Below are 23,883 nucleotides of genomic sequence, written 5' to 3'. Positions count from 1 at the left end.
CACAAATATTTGATCCAAAAAAGGAAAGTTACAGAAAATTTAGAATCATTTAATATATTTTTTTAATAATTTAATTGGAGGTTATGAGATTTGTGTGTAAAATTTTTAAAAATTTGAAAGCTAAAACGAATATTTCTATCCGGTTTGGCATAATTTACTCGATATGGCATATCTTTATTCCCAAAATGTTGTATTTGGTGGCTAGATAGCAAGAAAAGGCTCGTAACTGGAACTGATTTTCAATTTTGATTGATAGACTTACTAAACCACCTTATTACAAGTAGACAAGTACTTATGCTTGTTACTTGGTTGAAACTCGAATTTTTGTGTACGTGACATGATATTGTAAACCGAGAGAAGTTATAAATTAACATTACCTAGAACGAAAACAGGACGACGTCGTGTTACACTGGATTATCTTTTTTTTTTTCAGAGGTTAGAGGAAACCCTAGTTAGAAGAGCAGCCGTCGGTTTTCTCTCTCTTGTTCCGGTGGTTGGTGGTTCTCACCGCCACCGGGAGCGGCTAAGACTCCGAGGAAAGAGGTTCTCAAAGCTTTTTACCGTCGGTTTTCTGTCTCCGGGGAGAGATGGTTCTTCTAGCATCTCTATTGCCGGCTTTATGTCTCTAGGAAGGATGGTTTTTCTAGCATCTCGATCATCGGAACTTATGTTTTTGTGTGGTGAATTAGTATTAATTTGAAGTCGTGGGAATACTGCTATTGTTTGATTCTTGCTGTTTCAGTCACTTCGTCGCATCCTAAGTTAGCTTTTTGGGTTCGTTTTTTGTGATTTATGTTCGCTGTGGAGGTATCTACTAGACCTTATCTTGGACCTTTGTGGTTTTGGGAGATGGTTTCTAGACGAAGCAGTTAACTTGACCTTCAGTTTTTCTCTTGCGAGGAGGTGGGCAGTCTTTGTTTTGTAGGTCACTTGGCTGCTTTGCGAGTGTCAGCGTGTAAGAACTGGTGGTCTTCTTTGACGTTTTTCCAAGTAGCGTTTCAAGGTCTTTTGTCCTTGTATCTTAGTTTTAGTGGTGGTTTCTGGTCATGCAAGTTTCACATAGATAACAGCTACTGGAGTTGGTGTAGTTTGATCTCTCGATTGTTTCTGATGTTGCTGGTTCTATTATGGCTTGGTGATATTCCCTTCGTGGTTGGGACTGCTCAAGACATTTGTTCTTTAGGTCAGCTCTATTGATATCGAATTCTTCTGGAAATGTAGAAGGAATAGACTTGTGGACATATATGAGTTTATGCTCTATTTATGTTTTTATTTTATTTTGTTTGGTTATGTTCTTTGTCTTTAATTTCTTATCGACATTACACTGGATTATCTTTAAGTGCATAAATTACTAGTCACATACGTTTAGGTAATTATGGCAATTATCTAAATCGGTTACCAATATTGTTTTATTATCGAAAATATGTACGCCATAGTTTAATTCTGGAAACCTATGCAAAACCGCCATATTAAATCTGCCTTGGCTTCGAGAAAAAACCAATCCCATAGACTATATTTGAGAATTGATTTGCCACATGTCTTCTCTACAATCATTTTCATAAAAAAATTGTGATGTGTCTATTAACATTGATGACATGTCATATGGTTAAATATGACATGGACAATTACATTTAAAGCTGATATATATTTTTGGAAATCTTTTTAGAATATGACAATAACTCATATATTACATTTAATATTGATTTATATTTTTGGTAAACTTTATAGAATATGGTAATAACTCATAAATCATCACTAAAATAAATATATTCAAATATGACATTTTGAATTTCGAAATATTAATAATTTTACTTTTATAATTATTAAATTTTTATTATCTAAAATTTTCTAAATTTTGTGAATTTAAAAAAAAATATTAAATCGTAATATCATTAGTTTCTTTTAAATATCTACAAATTATATAAATATTATTTAGTTTTAATTTTGATAACTATACATTTTATATGATTTTTAGTAATTTTGTACAAGTTGATTTAATTAATACATTTAACCAAATGAAATAAATAATTTCTTATCTAAGATTTTAACTTTAATATATATACATATATATATATATATATATATATATAATATATATATATATTCAAATATGACATTTTAAATTTCGAAATATTATATAATTTAACTTTTATAATTATAAAATTTTTATTATCTAAAATTTTCTAATTTTTCTGAATTTTGTTTTAAAAATTTAAATAGTAATATCATTAGTTTCTTTTAGATATCTACAAATTATATAAATATTATTTAGTTTTAATTTTTGATAACTATACAATTTTATATGATTTTTAGTAATTTTGTACAAGTTGATTTAATACATTTAACCAAATGAAATAAATAAATTTTTATCTAAGATTTTAACTTTATATATATACATATATATTCTTAAATATAATTTTAAAAAAAAATTCTCTTAATTTTATGCTTAATTAATGATATTTATATTAATTATTGGTCAAAATAATAAAATACATAATATTAATAAATTACATTTTAAAATATAAAATTTAACTTTTAAAAATTCATCACGACACATGGTACAGGAAAACACCTAGATTAATAATTGTGACATGACTACTAAAATTGATGACATGTCTATAGATTAATATGACATAGACATATTTAATGTTAATTTACATTTTTGGTAAATTTTTTTAAAATATGGTAATAACTCATATATTATATTTATTGTCGATTTATATTTTTGGACTTTTAAAAATATGGTAATAACTCATAAATCATCATTAAAATAAATATATTTAATTATGGCATTTCAAATTTCGAAATATTATTTAAATTATTTCAAAAATATAAAAATATTTTTAGAAAATTATAAAAATTAAATCATAAAATCAAATTAAATCGTAAAATCATTAGTTTATTATATCTAGATATTTTATAAATATTGTTTAATTTTAATTTTGACAATTATGCAATTTTACATATTTATTTAATATATTTAATTAAAATAAATAGATAGAAAAATCTACCTAAGATTATAATTTTAATATATACATGCACATTTTTAAATATAATTAAAAATAAACAAAATTGTTTTATCTTAATTTTAAAACTTAATAAAATATTGATAAGAAAAATAAAATTTATAATATTAATAAAATTAAATATAATTTATATTTATCTATTAAAAATATTTTAAAATTCTTTTACCTCACATGGTGAAAAAGATTTACAAGAAAATTTATAATATTAAAAAAATAAAATGTAATTCATGATTTTAATATACTTTAAAATCATCTACAACAACATGTAATTAATATGTTGGACCTAAAAACCTAAAGAAATATGCAAATTTCGATTTCCGACGAAAACTCAAACCTAAGGTTGAGTTTTCATATATTACATTTATTGTCGATTTATATTTTTGGATTTTTTTTAAAATATGGTAATAACTCACAAATCATCATTAAAATAAACATATTCAATTATGACATTTCAAATTTCGAAATATCATTTAAATTAAAAATATTTCAAAATATATACATAGTTTTATAAAATTATAAAAATTAAATCATAAAATCAAATTAAATCGTAAAATCATTAATTTCTTATATACATCTACAGATTTTATAAATATTGTTTAATTTTAATTTTTGACAATTATGCAATTTTACATATTTATTCAATATATTTAATTAAAATAAATAGATAGAAAATTATACCTAAGATTATAATTTTAAATATATACATGCACATTCTTAAATATAACTCAAAATAAACAAAATTGTTTTTATCTTAATTTTAATGTTCAGTTAAATCAAATTTATATTAAATATTGATAAAAAAGAAAATTTATAATATTAATAAAAATTAAATATAATTTATATTTATCTATTAAAGATATTTTTAAAAAAATTTACTGCACATGATGCAGGAAACATGATTTTGACACATGTATTCTCTACAATCATTCTTACAAAAATAATATGACATGGCTAATAAATTTGATGACATGTCTTATAGATTAATATGACATGGAAAATTATATTTAATGTTAATTTATATTTTTGGTAAACTTTTAAAAATATGGTAATAACCCATATATTACATTTATTTTCGATTTATATTTTTGGATTTTTTTAAAATATGGTTATAACTCATAAATCATCATAAAATAAATATATTCAATTATGGCATTTTAAATTTCGAAATGTCAGTTAAATTAAAAATATTTCAAAAATATATACATATATTTAGAAAATTATAAAATTTAATCATAAAATCAAATTAAATCGTAAAATCATTAGTTTCTTATATATATCTACAGATTTTATAAATATTTTTAATTTTAATTTTTGACAATTATGAAATTTTACATCCACTAGACTAATATTTGAGAAGTGATTTTGTCACATGTCTTCTCTACAATCATTTTCACAAAAATAATATGACATGGCTACTAAAATTGATGACATGTCTTATAGATTAATATGACATGGACAATTATATTTAATGTTAATTTATATTTTTGGTAAACTTTTTAAAATATGGTAATAACTCATATATTACATTTATTGTCGATTTATATTTTTGGACTTTTTAAAAATATGGTAATAACTCATAAATCATCATTAAAATAAATATATTCAATTATGGCATTTCAAATTTCGAAATATCATTTAAATTAAAAATATTTCAAAAATATACATATTTTAGAAAATTATAAAAATTAAATCATAAAATCAAATTAAATCGTAAAATCATTAGTTTCTTATATATATATCTACAGATTTTATAAATATTGTTTAATTTTAATTTTTGACAATTATACAATTTTACATATTTATTTAATATATTTAATTAAAATAAATAGATAGAAAAATATACCTAAGATTATAATTTTAAATATATTCATGCACATTCTTAAATATAATTTAAAATAAACAAAAATGTTTTTATCTTAATTTTAATGTTTAGCTAAATCAAATTTATATTAAAATATTGATAAGAAAAAGAAAATTCATAATATTAATAAAAATTAAATATAATTTATATTTATCTGTTAAAAATATTTTAAAATTTTTTTACTGCACGTGTAGGAAAACACCTAGTCTACATAAAAAGGTTATCGATTAGTTAAATTCATTATGTGGGATTTGATTATATACGATTGACACAACGAATTCACAGTCCAATATCATGGGAAATATCAAATAGTGAAAACCATGAAATTAACATGATGATAAACATTGATACATAACGACGGTAGCTTATACATACCTTAAGTAGTCCACGTAACACTTTTCTTAACTTAAACTAACACGGCCCGGATACACATAAAAGCTACATCATTGAACGAAAACATCAAGATAGGCGCATTATTAAGCTTCTCTATCACACTTAGAGATATCATAACCATCCTAGAACTTTTCTTTAAGAAAAACCTAAAGTGAACACAATTATTTAGTTTACGCCTCTTTTGATTAGTAATTCCATACGCAATCAAGTCCACCAGCAAGTAGACCCGCCTTTGTGTCGTTCTCTTCCGCTGTTGTCTGTAGCCAGTAGTTCATTCCAGTGCCACCGTGGGAAGAAGGCAGATTAACGGAAGGGGTCATGGTCGATGCAGAAGACGACCCAAAGTAAGGAAAGTGATTGAAGTTTTCTTGGAACGACCTTATGTTAGATAGAGTTGAGACGTTTCTAGAGACAAAACGAGGAGAGGGGTCAAACCCAGGCGGAGCAGGCGGTAGAAGATGGTTGAATGAGTCAACGTTAACATCTAAGCCTAAGGCAGTAGTAGTAGTGGCAGTGGAGAAACAGGACACGTGCTCGGTTATCGGAGTGGCTGTGAGGGTTGTATTAGTGCTACGGCTGTTGTAGGAGTAGCAGCTATCAGTGTAGCCGAGTGTTGTGGTGGGGTCAAATAGAGGAGGGAGTGAGACGGAGGAAGGAGAGCTTGGTTGTTCACAGTAGTTTGTGGAGATGGTTGAGGGTACTTTCGTCTTCTTAGACCCACCTGTACAGCTGCTTACGCTAGCACTTGCTCCTCCCCCGGAAGCTGCGGTATTGGCTAAACCGGTTTTCTTGAAAACCCTAGAGATCACCCATTCGTCCTGAGGGAGTACAAGGAAATTTGTGAGAATATCATTTATATATAATGACGAGAAGTCAAGGTTAGATCTTTTTTTTGCTAAACAAAGTCAAGGTTAGATCTTGGATATATTAAGAGTGAAGTTAAAAAGAAACCGTGTAAAAAAGCTTGCATTCAGGGAATGTACGTTATTATCGCAATGGATATGACATTAAGGAAAATTAATTAAAAGAGAAGTGTCCCAAAAATAAATTACTTAAATTTAATAAATCAGAAAATCCTGAAGATAGGTCAGAAAAATCCTGAAGATGTGTTTACGTTGGATTTGGGGGTCGCATTGAGGTTTCCAAAAGTAGGATGTCCTATTTATTTTTTTATTTTGTCAAAATACTAAAATTTTATTCTATAAGAAAACACCATTATAATTGAAATCCCAAGAAATAAATCAGCAGATCTTTTCTGTTTTATGATTCGTGATGATAAAAACAGCAGATCTTCTCTTTTTTATATATGATCCATGATGATCTCACTTCAACCCTAATAAATAGCCATGCTTTTTCAGATATCGATATTAAATGCAGCAAAAAAAGCAAAACAAGAACTCAACGTCACCGATTATGTCATACTCTTGAAAACAAAATCAAAAAGCAAAAAAAAATATACTAATTTATTAATCAGAAAAAAAAATTTTTAGGAAAAGATAAATTTCTAGTAGAAAAAGATAAAAAGGTTTCAAATTTAATTAACATACCTTAGAGCTTCTAGAGATGAAATGATAAGAGAATTTGCCTTCAAGACGATATTCATGCATAACCCAATTAGTCTTCTCTCCTTTAGGAGCTCTTCCTTTATAAAAGACAAGAGTCTTCTTCATCCCAACAAGTGCACAAGTCTTTGAACTATAAATCTCTCGGTCTTTTCCGGTAGCTTTCCAGTAACCAGCCTCCGTTGCTCTGTTCGTTCTCAGTCCCGTCGGATACTTTCGGTCGCGGAGGCTGAAAAAGTACCATTCTTTTTCTCCCATCTTAGCTTTTCCTATAAAAGTAATTTGAGAGTGGTTCAGTTAGTTAAAACTAAAGCTTCAAGAAAAAAAATGACAAACGTATGTTAGTAAGTTAAGTTTGTTTGTTTTCTCTTACCGGGAAGTTGCCAAGGCTCGCACTTGTTCAGATCAACCTCTGCAATGGCACGGCTTGAGAAGCAACCGTCAAGAACCTTGCGGAGGAGGTAATGGGTGATGAGTTCTTCATCCGTGGGGTGAAACCTGAAACCTGGCGGAAGATATTGGCTGTTTCCGCCGTGGTCATAGTGGTAAAGTGGAATGTCCATGAAGAAATGATGTTAAAAACTTTAGGGAGAGAAACCCTAAGGTGACACAGACTGCTTTGAAAGGGAGGATACACGGATATAATGGAAAGGATATGGATGGTTCTTGAGTGAGGATGTGGTTATACTCCCTCTGTTTTTAAAAGATGCATGTTCTGGAAAAAATATTTGTTTCAAAAAGATGTATTTTTTATGTTTTCTATATAAAAATTGTAATTTTCAATAAAATTAGTTGAATTTATTGAAAGACTATTGGTTAAAATGCATTGAAATTTGATATTTTCTAAAAACAATGCATGATTAATGTGTTTTCTTAATATGTGTGAAAACTCTAAAACATACATCTTTAAAAAACAGAGGGAGTAATGTGGATGATATTTTTATTTTTATTTTGTATATTAGTATATTTTTATACATTGGGATTTGATAGAACAAAAACGGCGAAATATATGGAGTTTTTTGTATTTGCATTAACATAAAAAGATCGTAGAGACAATAATTGTAATAAAAAGACAGGTACGTCTATTCTCTCATAGGAATCTGTGGTTTTCTCTGCCTTGTCTTGTAGCAAAGAGAGCAAAGCAAAAGTAGATTATTACATCACTTTTTTTAGTTTATCTATATAGTTTGATTTATAGAGTCGAGGTTTTTTAGTTAAACGAATTAAAAACCCAAATTAACCATGAAGCGTCCGTGTTTTTATTATCTGAGTATGCGTGCGTGCATGAGAAAAAGTGCAGTGGTATTCCCTGTCAGTGATGAAAATATAAGAGAGGATGCAGATTGTATCTTCTTATTTATTAGTCTTTTATTTTGTCTACAATCTTATTTTTTAAAAAATATACTATGCGTTTGGGAACCATACTATTTCTCTATTATTTATTGTTCATACAACGACTAATCGAAACAATAGTATTGTGGACTTGTAGTAAGGGATACATTATTTATTAGACATACACCACTAGTTATTTGCACAATGAAAAGTTTTCATTTTATTTATATAAAATTTGGATATTATACTAGTAAGGCTGTCTCAAATCTTGGAGTGTCAGCATAGTACATGATTAAAATTATCAAAAAATTGACAGAGATTTCGTTACTACACGCCACCACCTTCTCCACCTTTCACCTCTCTGTCTTTTTATCTAGATTTTGTTTTCATTTCCCATTTTCTTTTGTCATGTGATGGGGTTTTAATATCTGAAAGGAAAAAAAACCATATAAGTACATTTTAAGTTTTATGAATGTCATTGCAAGATTTAACAATAACTAGATTTTGACCCGCACGCCCGTGCAGGTGTATATTTCAAAAATATATTACTATTTATTTTTCATGTCAATATAAAACTGGATAAAAAATTTAAATCTGAAGAACCGAACCGATCACGATCCGAAAGAGTAATACCAAATCCGAACCAAAATTGATTAAATATTCTAATTATTTATAATTTTGATATTTAAACAATCAAAACCATAACCAATTCGAACCAGAGTATTTTGGATATAAAAATGTATCCGAAAATGATTTACATACTTATATATATATTAATTATTTTTGGTTTTAATGTATATAAAAACATCGAGAATATATATGATACTTTTAGGTTGGTTTAAATACTTGAAAATATATAAAATAGTCAAATATAAATAGTCAAATATAAATATAAATATCCTGAACGTCCAGCCCTACTCATAATTCGAACTTAAATTTAAAAATATATGAGTAGGACTGAAATCTTTGACTCCGAAAATCCGAAACTCAAACAGATCCAAAACGAACCGGAATTGATACCTGAACGCCCAGCCCTAGTCACTATTATGTATCATATATATATATGTCATCATATAATTAATTGTATTGGTCCATCGTATAAATAATCATATAATTAATAGTATTTTATATGTTTCATCTTATAAATAATCATATATATTATATTCTTAAAGTTTAATGTGAAATATAAAAACCATAATTTAAGTTGGTATAAGAAATTAATCTTTTTGTTCGATTTTTCTTATGTATATTGAAAACATTTTTAATAATGGTTACTGGAAAATATTTTAGTAAAAATAAATTTTTGAATATATGCATATTTTAAATCAATTTTTGATATAAATCAACTTTAAATTATTATTTTGATTTGAAATATGTGTATAAAATTTAAATTTTATTTTATGATTAGTTTAGACAAAACAATGTTTTTAAGAATTAAATTAGTCCATCACTACAAGAAAACAGGTTTTTCCCTACCGAAATTTGTGACTACAGCCGCGGTCACTAAATATACCAACTGATTACTGACTACTTAGCTACTGATTTGCCACTACTAATATTTAGTCGTTAGATAATAGCTAATTTACGACCACAGCAGTTAGTCGCCGACGTAGTCGCTCTTTTACGACTACTTAGCTACTGAACCGAAGGTCCTTAAACGGGCGTAGCTATTCAGTCGCAAATTAGCTACCGTTTAGTGACTGAAACATGTGATCGTCTAATATTCACATATCGGTCGCATAATGCAGTTACAAAACACGTGGAAATCATATTTAGTTCAGTACACCCGTTTTCTATGACTGATTGCAGTAGTAGCTATTCAGTCGCAAAATTAGTAGCAAAACGGTAGCTATACAGTCACAAATATTTTTATATATAGAAGCAAAACCCACAACTTTTGTAACTCGTCACCCGTAGAAAAAATCCTCTTAAACGTTTTACAAGATTTTGAAAAAAAAAACGTTACTGGGAGGGACCTTACTCTTCGACATAATCTTGATGTGATGCATATTGAGAAGAATTTTTTTGACAACATCATCAATACTCTTATGAATGTGAAGGGTAAGTCTAAAGACACCATCAAGTCAAGATTGGATATAGTACTTTTCTGTGATAGGGAACATTTACATGTTGATAGCAATGGGAAGGCTCCTTTCCCTCCCTACACATTGGACAAGACCGCAAGAACAAGTTTATTGGAATGTGTGAAACATTCGATTAAAATCCCAGACGGTTATGCTTCGGACCTAGCTAAGTGTGTTGATCATGAGAATTGAAAGTTTTCAGGCATGAAGAGTCATGACTGTCATGTTTTTATGGAGAGGCTACTTCCATTTATATTTGCAAATCTCCTCGACCAAAACGTCCATCTTGCGTTATCAGGTAGTATTTTTTTTTGTTTATGAAATCTTCAAAAATATGTGTTGATAATATGTGTTGTACTCACAATCTGCAGTTTGTATTTATATTGTAGGGGTTGGTTTATTTTTCCGTGACCTTTGCTCCAGAACTTTGCAAAAAAGCCGGCTTAAAAAACTTAAAGAGAACATAGTTTTGATAATCTGCAATTTGGAAAAGATCTTTCCACCATCATTTTTCGACGTGATGCAACACTTGCCTATACATCTCCCATATGAAGCTGAACTAGAGGGCCCGTGCAATACAGATGGATGTATTATTTTGAACGGAATTTCAAAAAGTTGAAAGCAACTGCAAAGAACAAAAGATATGCGGCAGGATCGATAGTTGAAGCATATATCAATCAGGAGATAACTTTTTTCTCAGAGCACTACTTTGCTGACAATATACAAACGAAATCAAGGTAAATACATATATATATGATTCACATGTTAACTTTTTTTATTTCTAACATGTTATATTTTCATCATTTGGGCAGGTTCACAAGATTTGATGAAGGTCAAGTCCCTGTATATCATGTCGAAGGAGTTCCTGATATATTTACTCATATAGGTCGTCCAAGTGGGGAAATGCAAGAACTATGGCTATCTGAAAAAGATTATCGATGCGCACATTCATATGTTTTGCGAAATTGTAATTATTTTCAGCCATTTGAGAGGTATATAATTTGACAATTCTTAACCTTATGTTTTTTTTATATATCCTACTTTGATATTTCATATTTATTTGTTCGTCTAATATAGGATGTTCGAAGATTATATCAGTGCAAAATATCCAGACATCTCGGAAAATGAACTCTCTGCGAGAAGAGCCGATGAATATCATATATGGGTGAAAGATTATGTATGTCTTAATAATTATAGATGAACGGTAGTGTTTTTTCGTTCTTTATATTGATATATATATTTATTTATTTATATGTAAATTTATTTATATAGGTTAGCTACTGGAGCAACACACATCCTTTTCCTCTTTGGGTTAAAGATATGGCGAATGGACCAGTGAATAAAGCTAAAACATGGTCTATCTATTTCACAAGAAGCTTGTCTGTTCTGTTCTTAAGTTTGAGTTTGCTGATTGCGACATTAAGTCCAGCTTGGTGTTTGAGTTTGCGTTTGCTGATATTAACATCATGGAGACATTAAGTTTGAGTTTGCTGATTGCGAGTTCTGTTCTTTTTCCTCTTGTGTTGCAGGTTTGGCTATGACAAGTCCAGCTTGGCCCGTAAGATATCAAAGATCATGAAAAAGAAATTTAATAAGCCATTCTATAGCTGGACCTGTGTGCTTAGAGACAGATAAGAAGGATACTTTGTTGAATTTGCGGTACCTTCTCTATCTATAGTCCTTTATTTTGTGATGATTATTATGTATACATAGCTTTTTGTTTGACATGCGATTTATATTTCTTTCTTTTCTTTAGACTAACACATTTTCTCTGTTATTTTGTAGAAATCACACACATGGAATCCCATGCTAACCGGTCTTGTTCAAGAACACTTTGAAGCCATTTGTCAGCTTCGAATGAAGGGTATGGTCAGTGATGTAAGGACATCTCGAAAGCCGAATTGGATAGGAGATACACTCTGGAAGCAAATGACTACCTATTGGGACACTGCTGCAGCAGTGGATAAGAGCAAAAAGGCATCAAAGGCTCGAAAGTCTGACCGTAATGGTCTTGGTATTGCCAAGCATAACTCAGGGCAGAAGTCATATATGCAAATCGAACAGGAGCTGGTTAGTCCCATTTTCTCTGTCTCATTTTCTTTGTCTCGTTTTTTTTTGTCTCATAAGCAGTAACACTTCACTCATTATGACTTTCTTGCATTTCATTTCAGACAGCTGAGTTGGGAAGACCTGCGACTTTTGGTGAAGTATTCATCAAGGCTCATACAAAAAAAGATGGAACCTATGTCGATTTCAAAGCAGAAAAGGTTATTGAGGCTTACAAAAAGAATAAGGAAGAGAAGTTGGCTAACCTTGATAGCACTGAAATCTCAGATGACCGCCAGCCACTGCTATCAGTAGAAGAGGACAACGATCTCTTTATTCAGGTCTAGTGTTTTTTCTTTAAAAAAAAATCCAGTCTTCTGTTTTTGCATTTACACTTTAGCTAATGTTTTCCAGCTTGGAAATTGATTGGTGATGACTGACATATTTTTTTCTTTGTTGTAGTCAACTTTCTCCAATGACAAAAGAGATCTTTTTGGTATTGGAAGCCTCAAGAAGAAGCTTAAGCGGAAAAGAAATGATCCCAGCAGCTCTGCTTCTTTCCTGCACATGCAAAGGAAGCTTGAAGAAGCTGAACGCAAGATAGAAGAACAAGCTGTTCTTATTGCCAAGGCTGAGGAAGACCGTGCTAGGGTTGAAGCTGCTAACCAGTCTAAGATGACCGAGTTCATCACTATGCAGAAGTATATGCTTTCAACTGACCCAAGGTACCTTGCTTTCATTGCCTCTGAAGCAGCATCATCTCCAGCTTCTACTAATCAGTAGAAGCTAAGTTGTGTTTTGGTTATGGTGTTGTTATGGTGTTAACTTGAATTATGGTGTTTTGGTATCTTGAGCATAAAACAACTCAAGTGTTGGAGTTGTTTTCTGATCTTATGTATCTTTTTGGAAGGAAACAACTCAAGTGATCCAATGTATATTTTTGGTACCTCTTATGTTATGTTAAAAACGTTTATCACTTTCATTTTTTTCATTTTGTATGTTTAAATTTTATGTATAAATTTTTAATTCCACAAAAAAAAAACGAAATGGATAAGAATAAGCAAATAACAAATATATGTTTGTAGTAGTCATTTAATTATCAGTTGCTAAGTCAGTAAGTAATCGGTCACAAACCGTGGCTACATCGGTTGGCTAATCAGTTGCAACTCAGTCAGTTTTCGGTAGCTAATCAGTCGCAACGCAGTCACTAAATTTAGCGACTGTAACACGACCGTTTATTTGGTCACTAAAGTAGTCACTTTAGAGTCGTTCCCGTGGTCGTAAATTACCCACTACTTAGTGACTGTTGCACGACTGATTTTTGGGTAGCTAATCAGTCGCAAAATACTGACCGATCAGTGACTGATTTATTTAGCGACGAGCACTATAACGACAGCCTTAATCAGTCGCTAATCGGTCACTAATCTTGATTTAGCTACTGATTACCTACTAATTGTGCAGTAGCAAAAAACATGTTTTCTTGTAGTGCATGTTGTATATTTTAAAACTGATATAATGGATTTCCAATTTTTATTAATAACATAACCCATTACTTTTTTCTTCTTGACATACTTTTATCCATATTTCAAAATTTTAATTTTTTGCATTGGTTTTCTATGAATTATTATTAATTTTATGATATTTTTTCTTTTGAAAATTGAACTATTGAAATTTTTATATTTGACTAAATTAAATAAGGTAATAATACTGTTTTTAAAAATTGTTTTATATAATATACTATTTATATTTCAGTTTGTGTTTTTATTTTCACCATAAAGAATTGTAAAAAAAAAAAATTATAAATATAGTGATAGAATTTTAAATAAAAAGAAATATAGAAAAAAGTTGTTTTGTAAAAATAATGGCTAAATGTTTAAATAAAAAGAAATATTAAATATGTTATTCATGTTTCTAAACAATTCTAATTTGTTATTAATTTATTGAAAATACAATGACTAAATGTGTAAGTAAAAGAAAATGCACATCTCTACTATCTATATTTCCAAACATATCTCATTTATTCTACTATTTTTATTTCCAAACAATCCAATTGTGTACTTCAACTTTAATGATATAGATTAACGTTGGAAATTGGAATGTTTGATTTCAAGAGAATCATGTTTGATTAAATTTTTCCATATAATTGAGTTGTATTCAAACGCATAAACCATTGAAAATTCTATTTTGGAAGGTTAGATTTCCAATTAACTATGTTTGAGTTTAGGGAAAAATAGTTAAGGAAGTTAGTTTAGGAGTAAATCACGTTTTATTATAACAAAATGGATCTAATAACAACTTTTTATGATGACGTATTGTGTGGATTTTTTTTTGAAAAGGTAGTTTTCAACTTTTCATAAATGCTCAAAAATCACAGAATGATTAGGATTATGCTATTTATTTCTAACTGCTTTTTATATTGTATCTAACTAATATTTGAAAATACCATCTTGTAATCGAGATATAAACCAAACTAACCGGTTCAGAAATAGTTATAGTTCTATTTAATTCAATCTTTTAAGTGCAATATTATATGTCTAATCTGAGTCACTATCATTTCAGCAAATGTCGAGACTTGCCACCAGAATTTGAGAAGAGTTTAATCATAATTGATTTAGTATATTAAAGTGGTCAGATTCACCAACATTTGACCGGTTTCAATTCTTTAATTATTTTTAATTCAAATGATTAATATATAAGATATAAAACTACAATGTATAAAGTAGTAAGTTGTAAACATAAATGTTAAGTTTAGGTAAGTGAACACTCCCGCAAAATCTAAATAATTAATGAAGTAGTTGTAATTTGAATTAATTATTAGATTTTAAATACAATGGCACAAACTGTAATTATTTAGGAAAAATTAGGGCTAAATACTAAATGTATTTCAGTTTTAATAGTTTAGATTGAACTGTTTGACAAAAAAAAACAAGAATTAAACTAAAAATACCAAATAAAATATATTGCTGCAGGCGGTTTTTAGGTTTGTTTTTTTCTGTTTTTTTTTGTCAAATGGTTTGTTAATCATTATTTATACAATATTAATATATTAGTTTATAGTTTTCAACCTTATATACTTTTGTACATGTTTTAGGACAGTCATAAAAAAATACATCACAATTTCTTTTGATTGTCATAATTAATAGTAGTTTTCTATATGCAAAACATCATACAAAGAGTATAAGTTTTGATCTTCAAAGTAAAACAATTTCCTGACACAACCTAAAAATACTTCATCAACTATTTCACTAATGTAATAATAATAATATTTCGTAGCATATTATTTTCAATCGGTGAAAATGTCAATATAGAAAGACTAACTAGCTTCTATACATATGGAAGAATTTGAACATATAAATAATTCTTCCGCACTTTTACGCTTCGAAATATATTAAGAGCATATAACAAAATGGTGGACAAAGTTGCACACTGTGATTGGACAACACCTTCAGTTGTGGCAAATATTAATTCAGTGTTTCCAATTTAGTTTTTTTTTAACGGCAAACGGTTATTCTATTACTCAAACTTGAGGTGGCATGGGTAACCAGACCGGAATAGAACAACCAATGAAAAGTAACTCTCTATGGAAAGATCTAGCTGTTTTTGCTAAAAGATCAGAGAACTGATTGCGTGTTCTTGGCACGTAAGAGATGTCAAAGTCTGAGAAGCATATTAGAAGCGTCTCTATCCTCTCTAGCTCCGTCGCAAAGCTTGGGCACCCGGTGGGATCCTTAAACATAGCAATGAGCTCCTTGCAATCTGTTCCAAAACGCTGGCATGTTGAGCGCTGAAGCATATTCTCCATCGCCCAACGCAGTGCTTGTACTTCAGAATGAAGAGCTGATTCTTGTCTTGGAATATTTCGTGTTCCCATTAGTTCAATCTTCCCGCCACTGTCCATCCAGACCCATCTACATCCACTGAATTGGCTTTGAGACGTCCATGATCCATCTAACAAGCAGATATTATCCAAGCTTATGGCTTGGTCTTCAATCTCAGGCCCTTGCACCACTGGTATCACTTTGTTTGCATCAAACCATGCTTGACATCCAGTGTTTCCAATTTAGTTATCCGACTCTAATTCTGTTTCCGCATAATTACTGTCATGTTGACAAAAAGGCTAATAATATTAATTTTGTTACTAATTGTCATGTAATTAATTATTAAATGATAAAAATCTAAACTAGTAAGAGAATGACATGTGTTACAAAAGTGTAACATCGTGATATATACAAAGGCTTATGAGAATTGATTTGGTTCCAAAGTTGATTTAATTTTTCTGTCACACATTTGTTTAGAACTCTAGAGTTACGTGTACTTGGACTAAAATAGTGAAATGATGGTGACCATTGAGAAGTGATTCACGATACCGTGTGAATGAGGCCAAAATAGAGAGAAAGTTCGGGTGGTGATTGTAGAGTTAGTAAATAATAGTTTCGAGCTTTCGAAATAATTAACGAGACGACCGTCGAATGAGATGGGGGCATAGGCCAAGAGAGCTAGCGTGGATGACCCATTAATTGTGTGCGGTCGAGGCGTTACAAGAGGTATCAGAGATGGTTAACCGTCTCAGTTCTGACACGAGAGGCGTCTTGAGACCTATCATGGGTGGACCCAACGAGAATGTTGCGTTCTTTGAGAGGGGGTGAATTGTAACATCCCGAGTTTTTAAATATGAAAATGCTTAAGAAAATTGATTTGGCTACCGATATCACCAAAGTTGACCTACATTTTTTGTCATACATCCGTTTAGAACTCCAGAGTTAAGCGTGCTTGAGATGGAGTAGTGAAATGATGAATGACCTATCGGAAGTGATTCGCGATACCATACGAGTGAGGCCAAAGTACGGAAAAGTGTCTGGTGGTGATTGTATGGCCAATAAATAATGATTTCGAACATTCAAAATAATTAACGAACCGATCGCCGGATAGAATAGAGCCCATAGAACGAAAGAACGGGTGTGAGTGGCGGTCCTTACAAAAAGTTACCATTTTTGTGAGTTTTTCTCACGAGAAAGTCATCTCTCTATTTCTTTTTTTGGTTGTATATCCCTCTTCTTTTATTGCCTCTCTATTTCTTATTTATTTTCACTATTTTTAATCTTGAAACACTACTGCTAATTGCTAATGGTGCTCTAATTAAATGTCTAAGAAGATGGCGATGGATTGCACGTTAAGGAAAATATTTGATGAAAGAGAGTTAGGCTCATTCAAAATAGTGAAGCCAATTCAAGCTTTGTCATCCCCTAGACTATATTTGAAAAGTGATTTTGCCACATGTCTTCTCTACAATCATTCTCACAAAAATAATATGACATGGCTAATAAAATTGATGACATGTCTTATAGATTAATATGACATGGACAATTATATTTAATGTTAATTTATATTTTTGGTAAACTTTTTAAAATATGGTAATAACTCATATATTACATTTATTTTCGATTTATATTTTTGGACTTTTTTTAAATATGGTAATAACTCATAAATCATCATTAAAATAAATATATTCAATTATAGGATTTTAAATTTCGAAATATCATTTAAATTAAAAATATTTTAAAAATATTTACATATTTTTAGAAAATTATAAAAATTAAATCATAAAATCAAATTAAATCACAAAATCATTAGTTTCTTATATATATCTACAGATTTATAAATATTTTTTAATTTTAATTTTTTAAAATTATGAAATTTTACATCCCCTAAACTATCATTCTCAAAGTGATTTTACCACATATTTTCTCTACAATTATTTTCACAAAATAATATGACATGACTACTAATATTGATAACATGTCTTATAGATTAATATGACATGGACAATTATATTTAAAATATGGCTACTAAACTTTTTAAAATATGGTAATAACTCATATATTACATTTATTGTCGATTTTTATTTTTGAACTTTTTAAAAATATGGTAATAACTCATAAATCATCAGTAAAATAAATAAATTCAATTATGGCATTTCAAATTTCGAAATATCATTTAAATTAATAATATTTCAAAAATATATACATATTTTATAAAATTATAAAAATTAAATCATAAAATCAAATTAAATCGTAAAATCATTAGTTTCTTATACATATCTACAGATTTTATAAATATTGTTTAATTTTAATTTTTACAATTATGCAATTTTACATATTTATTTAATATATTTAATTAAAATAAATAGATAGAAAAATCTACCTAAGATTATAATTTTAAATATATAAATGCACATTCTTAAATATAATTCAAAATAAACAAAATTGTTTTTATCTTAATTTTAATGTTCAGTTAAATCAAATTTATATTAAAGTATTAATAAAAAGAAAATTTATAATATTAATCAAAAATTAAATATAATTTATATTTATCTGTTAAAAAATATTTTAAATTTTTTTACTGCACATGGTGCAGGAAAACACCTAGTTATCGGTACAAACGTTGAAACGCGTGGGTTGACGCAAAACCAACTTTCTACGAACCAAACCACAAATATGTCATATAACTTTAACGGCATCTCTAATATATTACTTCATTCTATACTCTAAAATAGAATAGCTCCAAATAGAGTAGTATTTTGTTCCAATATATTATTCAATTTTCTATTCCAAAATTGAATATTTTTAATATTTTATGTTTTATATTTATTTTAAAATTAGTAATATCACCTTTCATTTATATTATTTGCAAAACATTCCATTTATAACATTTCTATTAAATACAATATTAATCACAATTAATTTTTATTATATAATTAAAATTACTCAATAATATTTAAAAAGGAAACATTTAATACACTAAAAATTACATTACATTGTTTAAACACAATAATATATCAACTTAAATTATTCATTAGAATTATTATATTTATTCACTACAGATCTTTTATGCTTTATATTATATATTTTGTTGCATAAATATTTCATTAGATGGCTGTTTATATAATAAAAAAATATTAATTTAATAATATAGTAAAATAACATTATTATACTTATTTATAATAATATTTTATTAAAAACAAAAATATTTAAATGTGAATGAATATTTTATAAATAAAAAATTTCAACTCCATTTTGGAGTAATGAGTTGGTTTACTCCATATTTGGAGTAATTATATCTATCACTCTATTTTGGAGTAAGTTTTAGAGTGGATTGGAGATGATTTTACTGCAAAATAGAGTTTGGAAATGCTCTTATTTATTTCTCACCCAACCACAAATATGCCATATAACTTGGGTTATTTCTCACCCAAGGCCAGCACCAAAACCCTATTTTTATTATATGATTTCATAAAAAAAAACTTCACCATAACACTAAAAATCACATTATTCTTACACAATACTATAATTCATATCAAATTTGATGTGACACTATTCTTCATACTAAATACTATTTATTTTATTTATTTTATTAATAAAATATAAAATTAAAATAAATAACAAATAAGAAAATAAATAAATATAAAATCATAAAGTAAACATTTATAGTAAAAGAATATATATTGAAATCATTTATTTAAATCTCATGTTTAAATATTACTGTATATTGAATAATAAATATGTAATTTTAAAATATTTTATTATAATTTACTTTTATATAATAGAATTATATTATATGATATAATAAAATATTTATATTATTATTTATATTTGAAAGTTAAATAATAACAAAGTTATAATTTAGTAATATAATAATAAAACATTTTTAGTGTGAATTTTAGTGTCGTGGTTGGAAAAAGTAAAGGTTGGATACAAGGCGAGTACTCATTATTTACTTGTATTAGATATTTGACTTGCTTTATACAAATAATAAAATTTTGAAATTTTACTTGACTCGTTAAAAATGAATAATTGATATCTCGAATACTTGATCAAAAATGAGTTAATTGTCCCGCTCTATTATTTGGTGCTTACGAATACATGTAAATTATTATTACTATTTATGAGTATTTAAAAACTATTTACTAAATAATAATATTATGAAAGTTTACTTTATCTTCTATTAGAAAGAACATGAGAATTGCTTTAAACGAAATATTTTGTTTGTTATAAAAAGGAGAGCAGAGAAAACATGAATATTTTGATATAGAAACATTGTATATTTTCATGATAACAGAAATATCTTTTTAAACAAGTAACGGATAGTAGCAAATCAGATAGATAAATTATTTAATACTTGTTACTATTTAACACTTCTAATCCTAGATCTCATGAAAAGAAAAGACAAATATTATTAGTAAACAACAAGTAGCAGGGCAGGTAACCACTAACAGCCAAATACTAAAAAAGACGATGATATTTGATATTTGGTATGGTCTTGTAAGTAATGAAATGTATCGATTTATTACTTGTTCTGACAACACCGAATTTAATGAGCTAAATATTGGATTTTGTATTGTATTTTTTTATATATTAAAAAATTACAATAGTTATTGGAAACTATTTTAGTATAAATCAATTTTTGAATATATGTATATCATTAAATCAACTTTTGATATAAACCAATTTTAAATTTATTTTGATTTAAAATATGTACAAAAAATTTAAATTTTGTTTTATGATTATTTAGACAAAAGATGTTTTTAGATAATTAGATAAGACCACTTTCATATATTTTAAAGTTGACTCAGATAGATAATTTCTCATAATATAATGGATTTTCAATTTTTTTTAATAACTTAAATTCATTATTTGTTAGGTAATTAGATTGGCTTATTTTCGTACATTTTAAAGCTGATCCAGATAGATAATTTCTCATTATTTGTTTTGGATTGTTTCATGTTTTTTTTTTGGAATTTCAAGTATTTTCTGTTTTTATATGTACCATCATATAAATAATCATATAATTAATAATATTTTATATGTACCATTATATAAATAATCACATATATTATATTTAACATTTAATGTGGAGTATAAAAGCCATAATTTATTTTTATTATATATATTGAACACATTTTTGTAATGGGTTTTGGAAAATATTTTAGTAACAATCAATTTTTGAATATATGTATATTATTGAATCAACTTTTGATATAAATCAATTTTAAATTATTATTTTGATTTGACATATGTATATAAAATTTAAATTTTTTTATGATTATTTTATACAAAAAATATTTCTAGGTAATTGTGGTGGGTAATTTTTATATATTTTAAAGTTGGTCGAGATAAATAGTTTTGCATAATATAATGAACTTTAAATTTTTCTTAATAACTTAAACCATTATTTTTTTTCTTAATATATTGTTATTTATATTTTCAAACAAATTCTAAATATACTTCAATTTTAGTAATATAGATCTTTATGAAAATTGAATGGCACTTTTAAGTTATATACCAAATATGCCATTTATACGTTTTAGTTAGAGTATGGCCAAGATTTTTAGAATATGCATATAAAATACATTTGGAGTATACGACAATAGTCCAAATGTATTTAATATTGCTAAAATTTGGTATGAAATAATTAATTTTATGGTTTTGTATGGAAACTCAATATACTTACTAGATCTTGACCCGTGCGACCGCACGGGTATTAATTTTCTGTTTCAGTTTTTATTTATTTATACTAAATGATGTATTTGTAATACTTGATCGTTTTACATTGACTATGTTAGGGATGTGTATTTGGATACCCACTGATTCGGTTAAAATTTATTTGTGTTTGAGATTCCTGAGTTTAAAGATTTCAGCAACATTTAAATACTTATAAATTTTGGTTTCGATTTAATTCGGGTATTTGCGGGTTCGGTTCGGATACGGATAACCCATTTGAATTATTTCAAAATTTTCAAAATTTATATATACTTTAAATTTTTTAAAACATATAAATTTGAGTAATGTAAGCCAAAATACCTAAATTAAAAATTAAAAAACAGGTTGAACTTCAATATTTGGATGGAGAGTAAATATATATTTTAAATATTTTTGGTGTTTGATTATTGTTTATCTACTTTATATGTTTAATTTTGACTATTGTTTATATTTTAAAATAGTTTAGACAACTTTAAGTTGAAAAAAAAAAGACAACTTTAAAATATCATTAATTGTTGAAGAATAAAAAACAAAATACATTAATCTAACTAAAAAGACAAACATTAAAATAGGAAAGAAAAAAAACACATTAATCTAACTGAAAAAGACAATCATTAAAATAGGAAAGAAAAAGAAACACATTAATATAACTGAAAAAGACAAGCATTAAAATAGGAAATTCAATTTAATTCTCAGTGGCATGCAATTGTAAATAACACTGAAAACTAAGGGGTATTCTATATGTGTACTTCTGTTTTAATAAGATAGATGTTGTATGAAAGTGATCTTGGGCTTGTAAAATCTCCTTGTTGTCCATTGGGCAGTATCAATGAAAACTTATTGTCGACAAAAAAATTTATATCTATACATCTACTGTTTTGCATGAGAACCAGATCATGACCCGCTCGACCGAGCGGGAGTCATTTTTTTTTATTTTGTTTTTATTAAATGTTATACATGATCGCCAATGTGTATTAATATAAAATTTTGATAAATAACAATGTGTACTAATGTGTTTAAGTAAGCAATGTGTTTAATTACTAAATTTGATTTTTAAATTTTATAATAACGTAAAGTAGATTTTTTCTGTATTATTTAAAATATATAGTGCTATATATTTTGTATTTTCAACATTTATCATACAAAACTTACATTGGGGTATTATTTATATGAAAATATGTGTAACATAATATATTTATATATTATATAAACATATGCACACCCGCACGAGTTTTATTTTTAAAATGTATTCTATATTGTTTAGTTTTATGTAGTATCGAGTTTGTATAATTCAATTTTGTGTTTAAAGAACAATATCAAAACTGTTTTTCGTATGTAAAAATAACATTTTGCAAGCACGAGTTGTGTCTTTTTATTGTAACACAAAATTTTATATAAAACTTATGTTTTTTTGTACATTACGAAATTTAATTTTTAAAATAATTATTACGTAATTTCAAAGCGAATTTTATCTCTTAGGTCTAATATATTTTGTGTGTAATGGTTCAAAGCATTTTTGATATATATTATATTTCAGTTTGGTTTGTTATTAGTATTATTGTATAAGTATAATACTATACAATATTACTATATTCTATACAATATATGAAGCTATGTGTTATTTGTTTTAGAAAGTAGATTAGGCCCAACGTAGTTATAAGAATAGTCATATCTTTATGTATGTGTCTATGACTTATCTACCTAATGTTATTCGTACTAATAAAATTAATATGGCCAATGAAAATATACTGATCAATTTAAAATCTGATCAATTTAAAATGAACTGTATAGGGTAATTATAGAACGATTAATATTTTTTAGTATTCTTAGTATATATCTTATTTAAATCGACATGTAATAAATGTAAAAATCATATATGGAATATGGACAAAAAGAAGAATTGTATTTAAGGAAATACATCAATGCAAAGTTAGACTATGTTACGTATTATATATAAAAAATGAGACATTTAATTTAAATATATGAGGTCCACTTTTAAAAATCCACCTAAAAGAAATTGTAATGTTCCTGTTTTAATAAGAT

General features: G+C 27.5%; 1 protein-coding gene across 1 annotated transcript; it reads right to left on the bottom strand.

Annotated features, from left to right (window-relative positions):
* Positions 1-5,237: 5,237 nt before the first annotated feature.
* On the bottom strand, positions 5,238-7,508 carry LOC108821298 (protein CUP-SHAPED COTYLEDON 2). Its single transcript, XM_018594344.2, has 3 exons — positions 7,216-7,508; positions 6,828-7,111; positions 5,238-6,098 (listed from the first exon to the last, which is right to left on the bottom strand). The coding sequence occupies exons 1-3, from the start codon at positions 7,403-7,405 to the stop codon at positions 5,466-5,468; spliced, it is 1,107 nt and encodes a 368-aa protein (XP_018449846.2). The 5' UTR covers positions 7,406-7,508; the 3' UTR covers positions 5,238-5,465.
* Between the last annotated feature and the right edge of the window lie 16,375 nt (positions 7,509-23,883).

The sequence above is a fragment of the Raphanus sativus genome, chromosome 9, assembly GCF_000801105.2.
Source record: "Raphanus sativus cultivar WK10039 chromosome 9, ASM80110v3, whole genome shotgun sequence".
Lineage (NCBI taxonomy): Eukaryota > Viridiplantae > Streptophyta > Magnoliopsida > Brassicales > Brassicaceae > Raphanus > Raphanus sativus.
The sequence above is the reverse complement of the archived record's forward strand: the minus strand, read 5'-3'. Positions and strand labels throughout refer to the sequence as shown.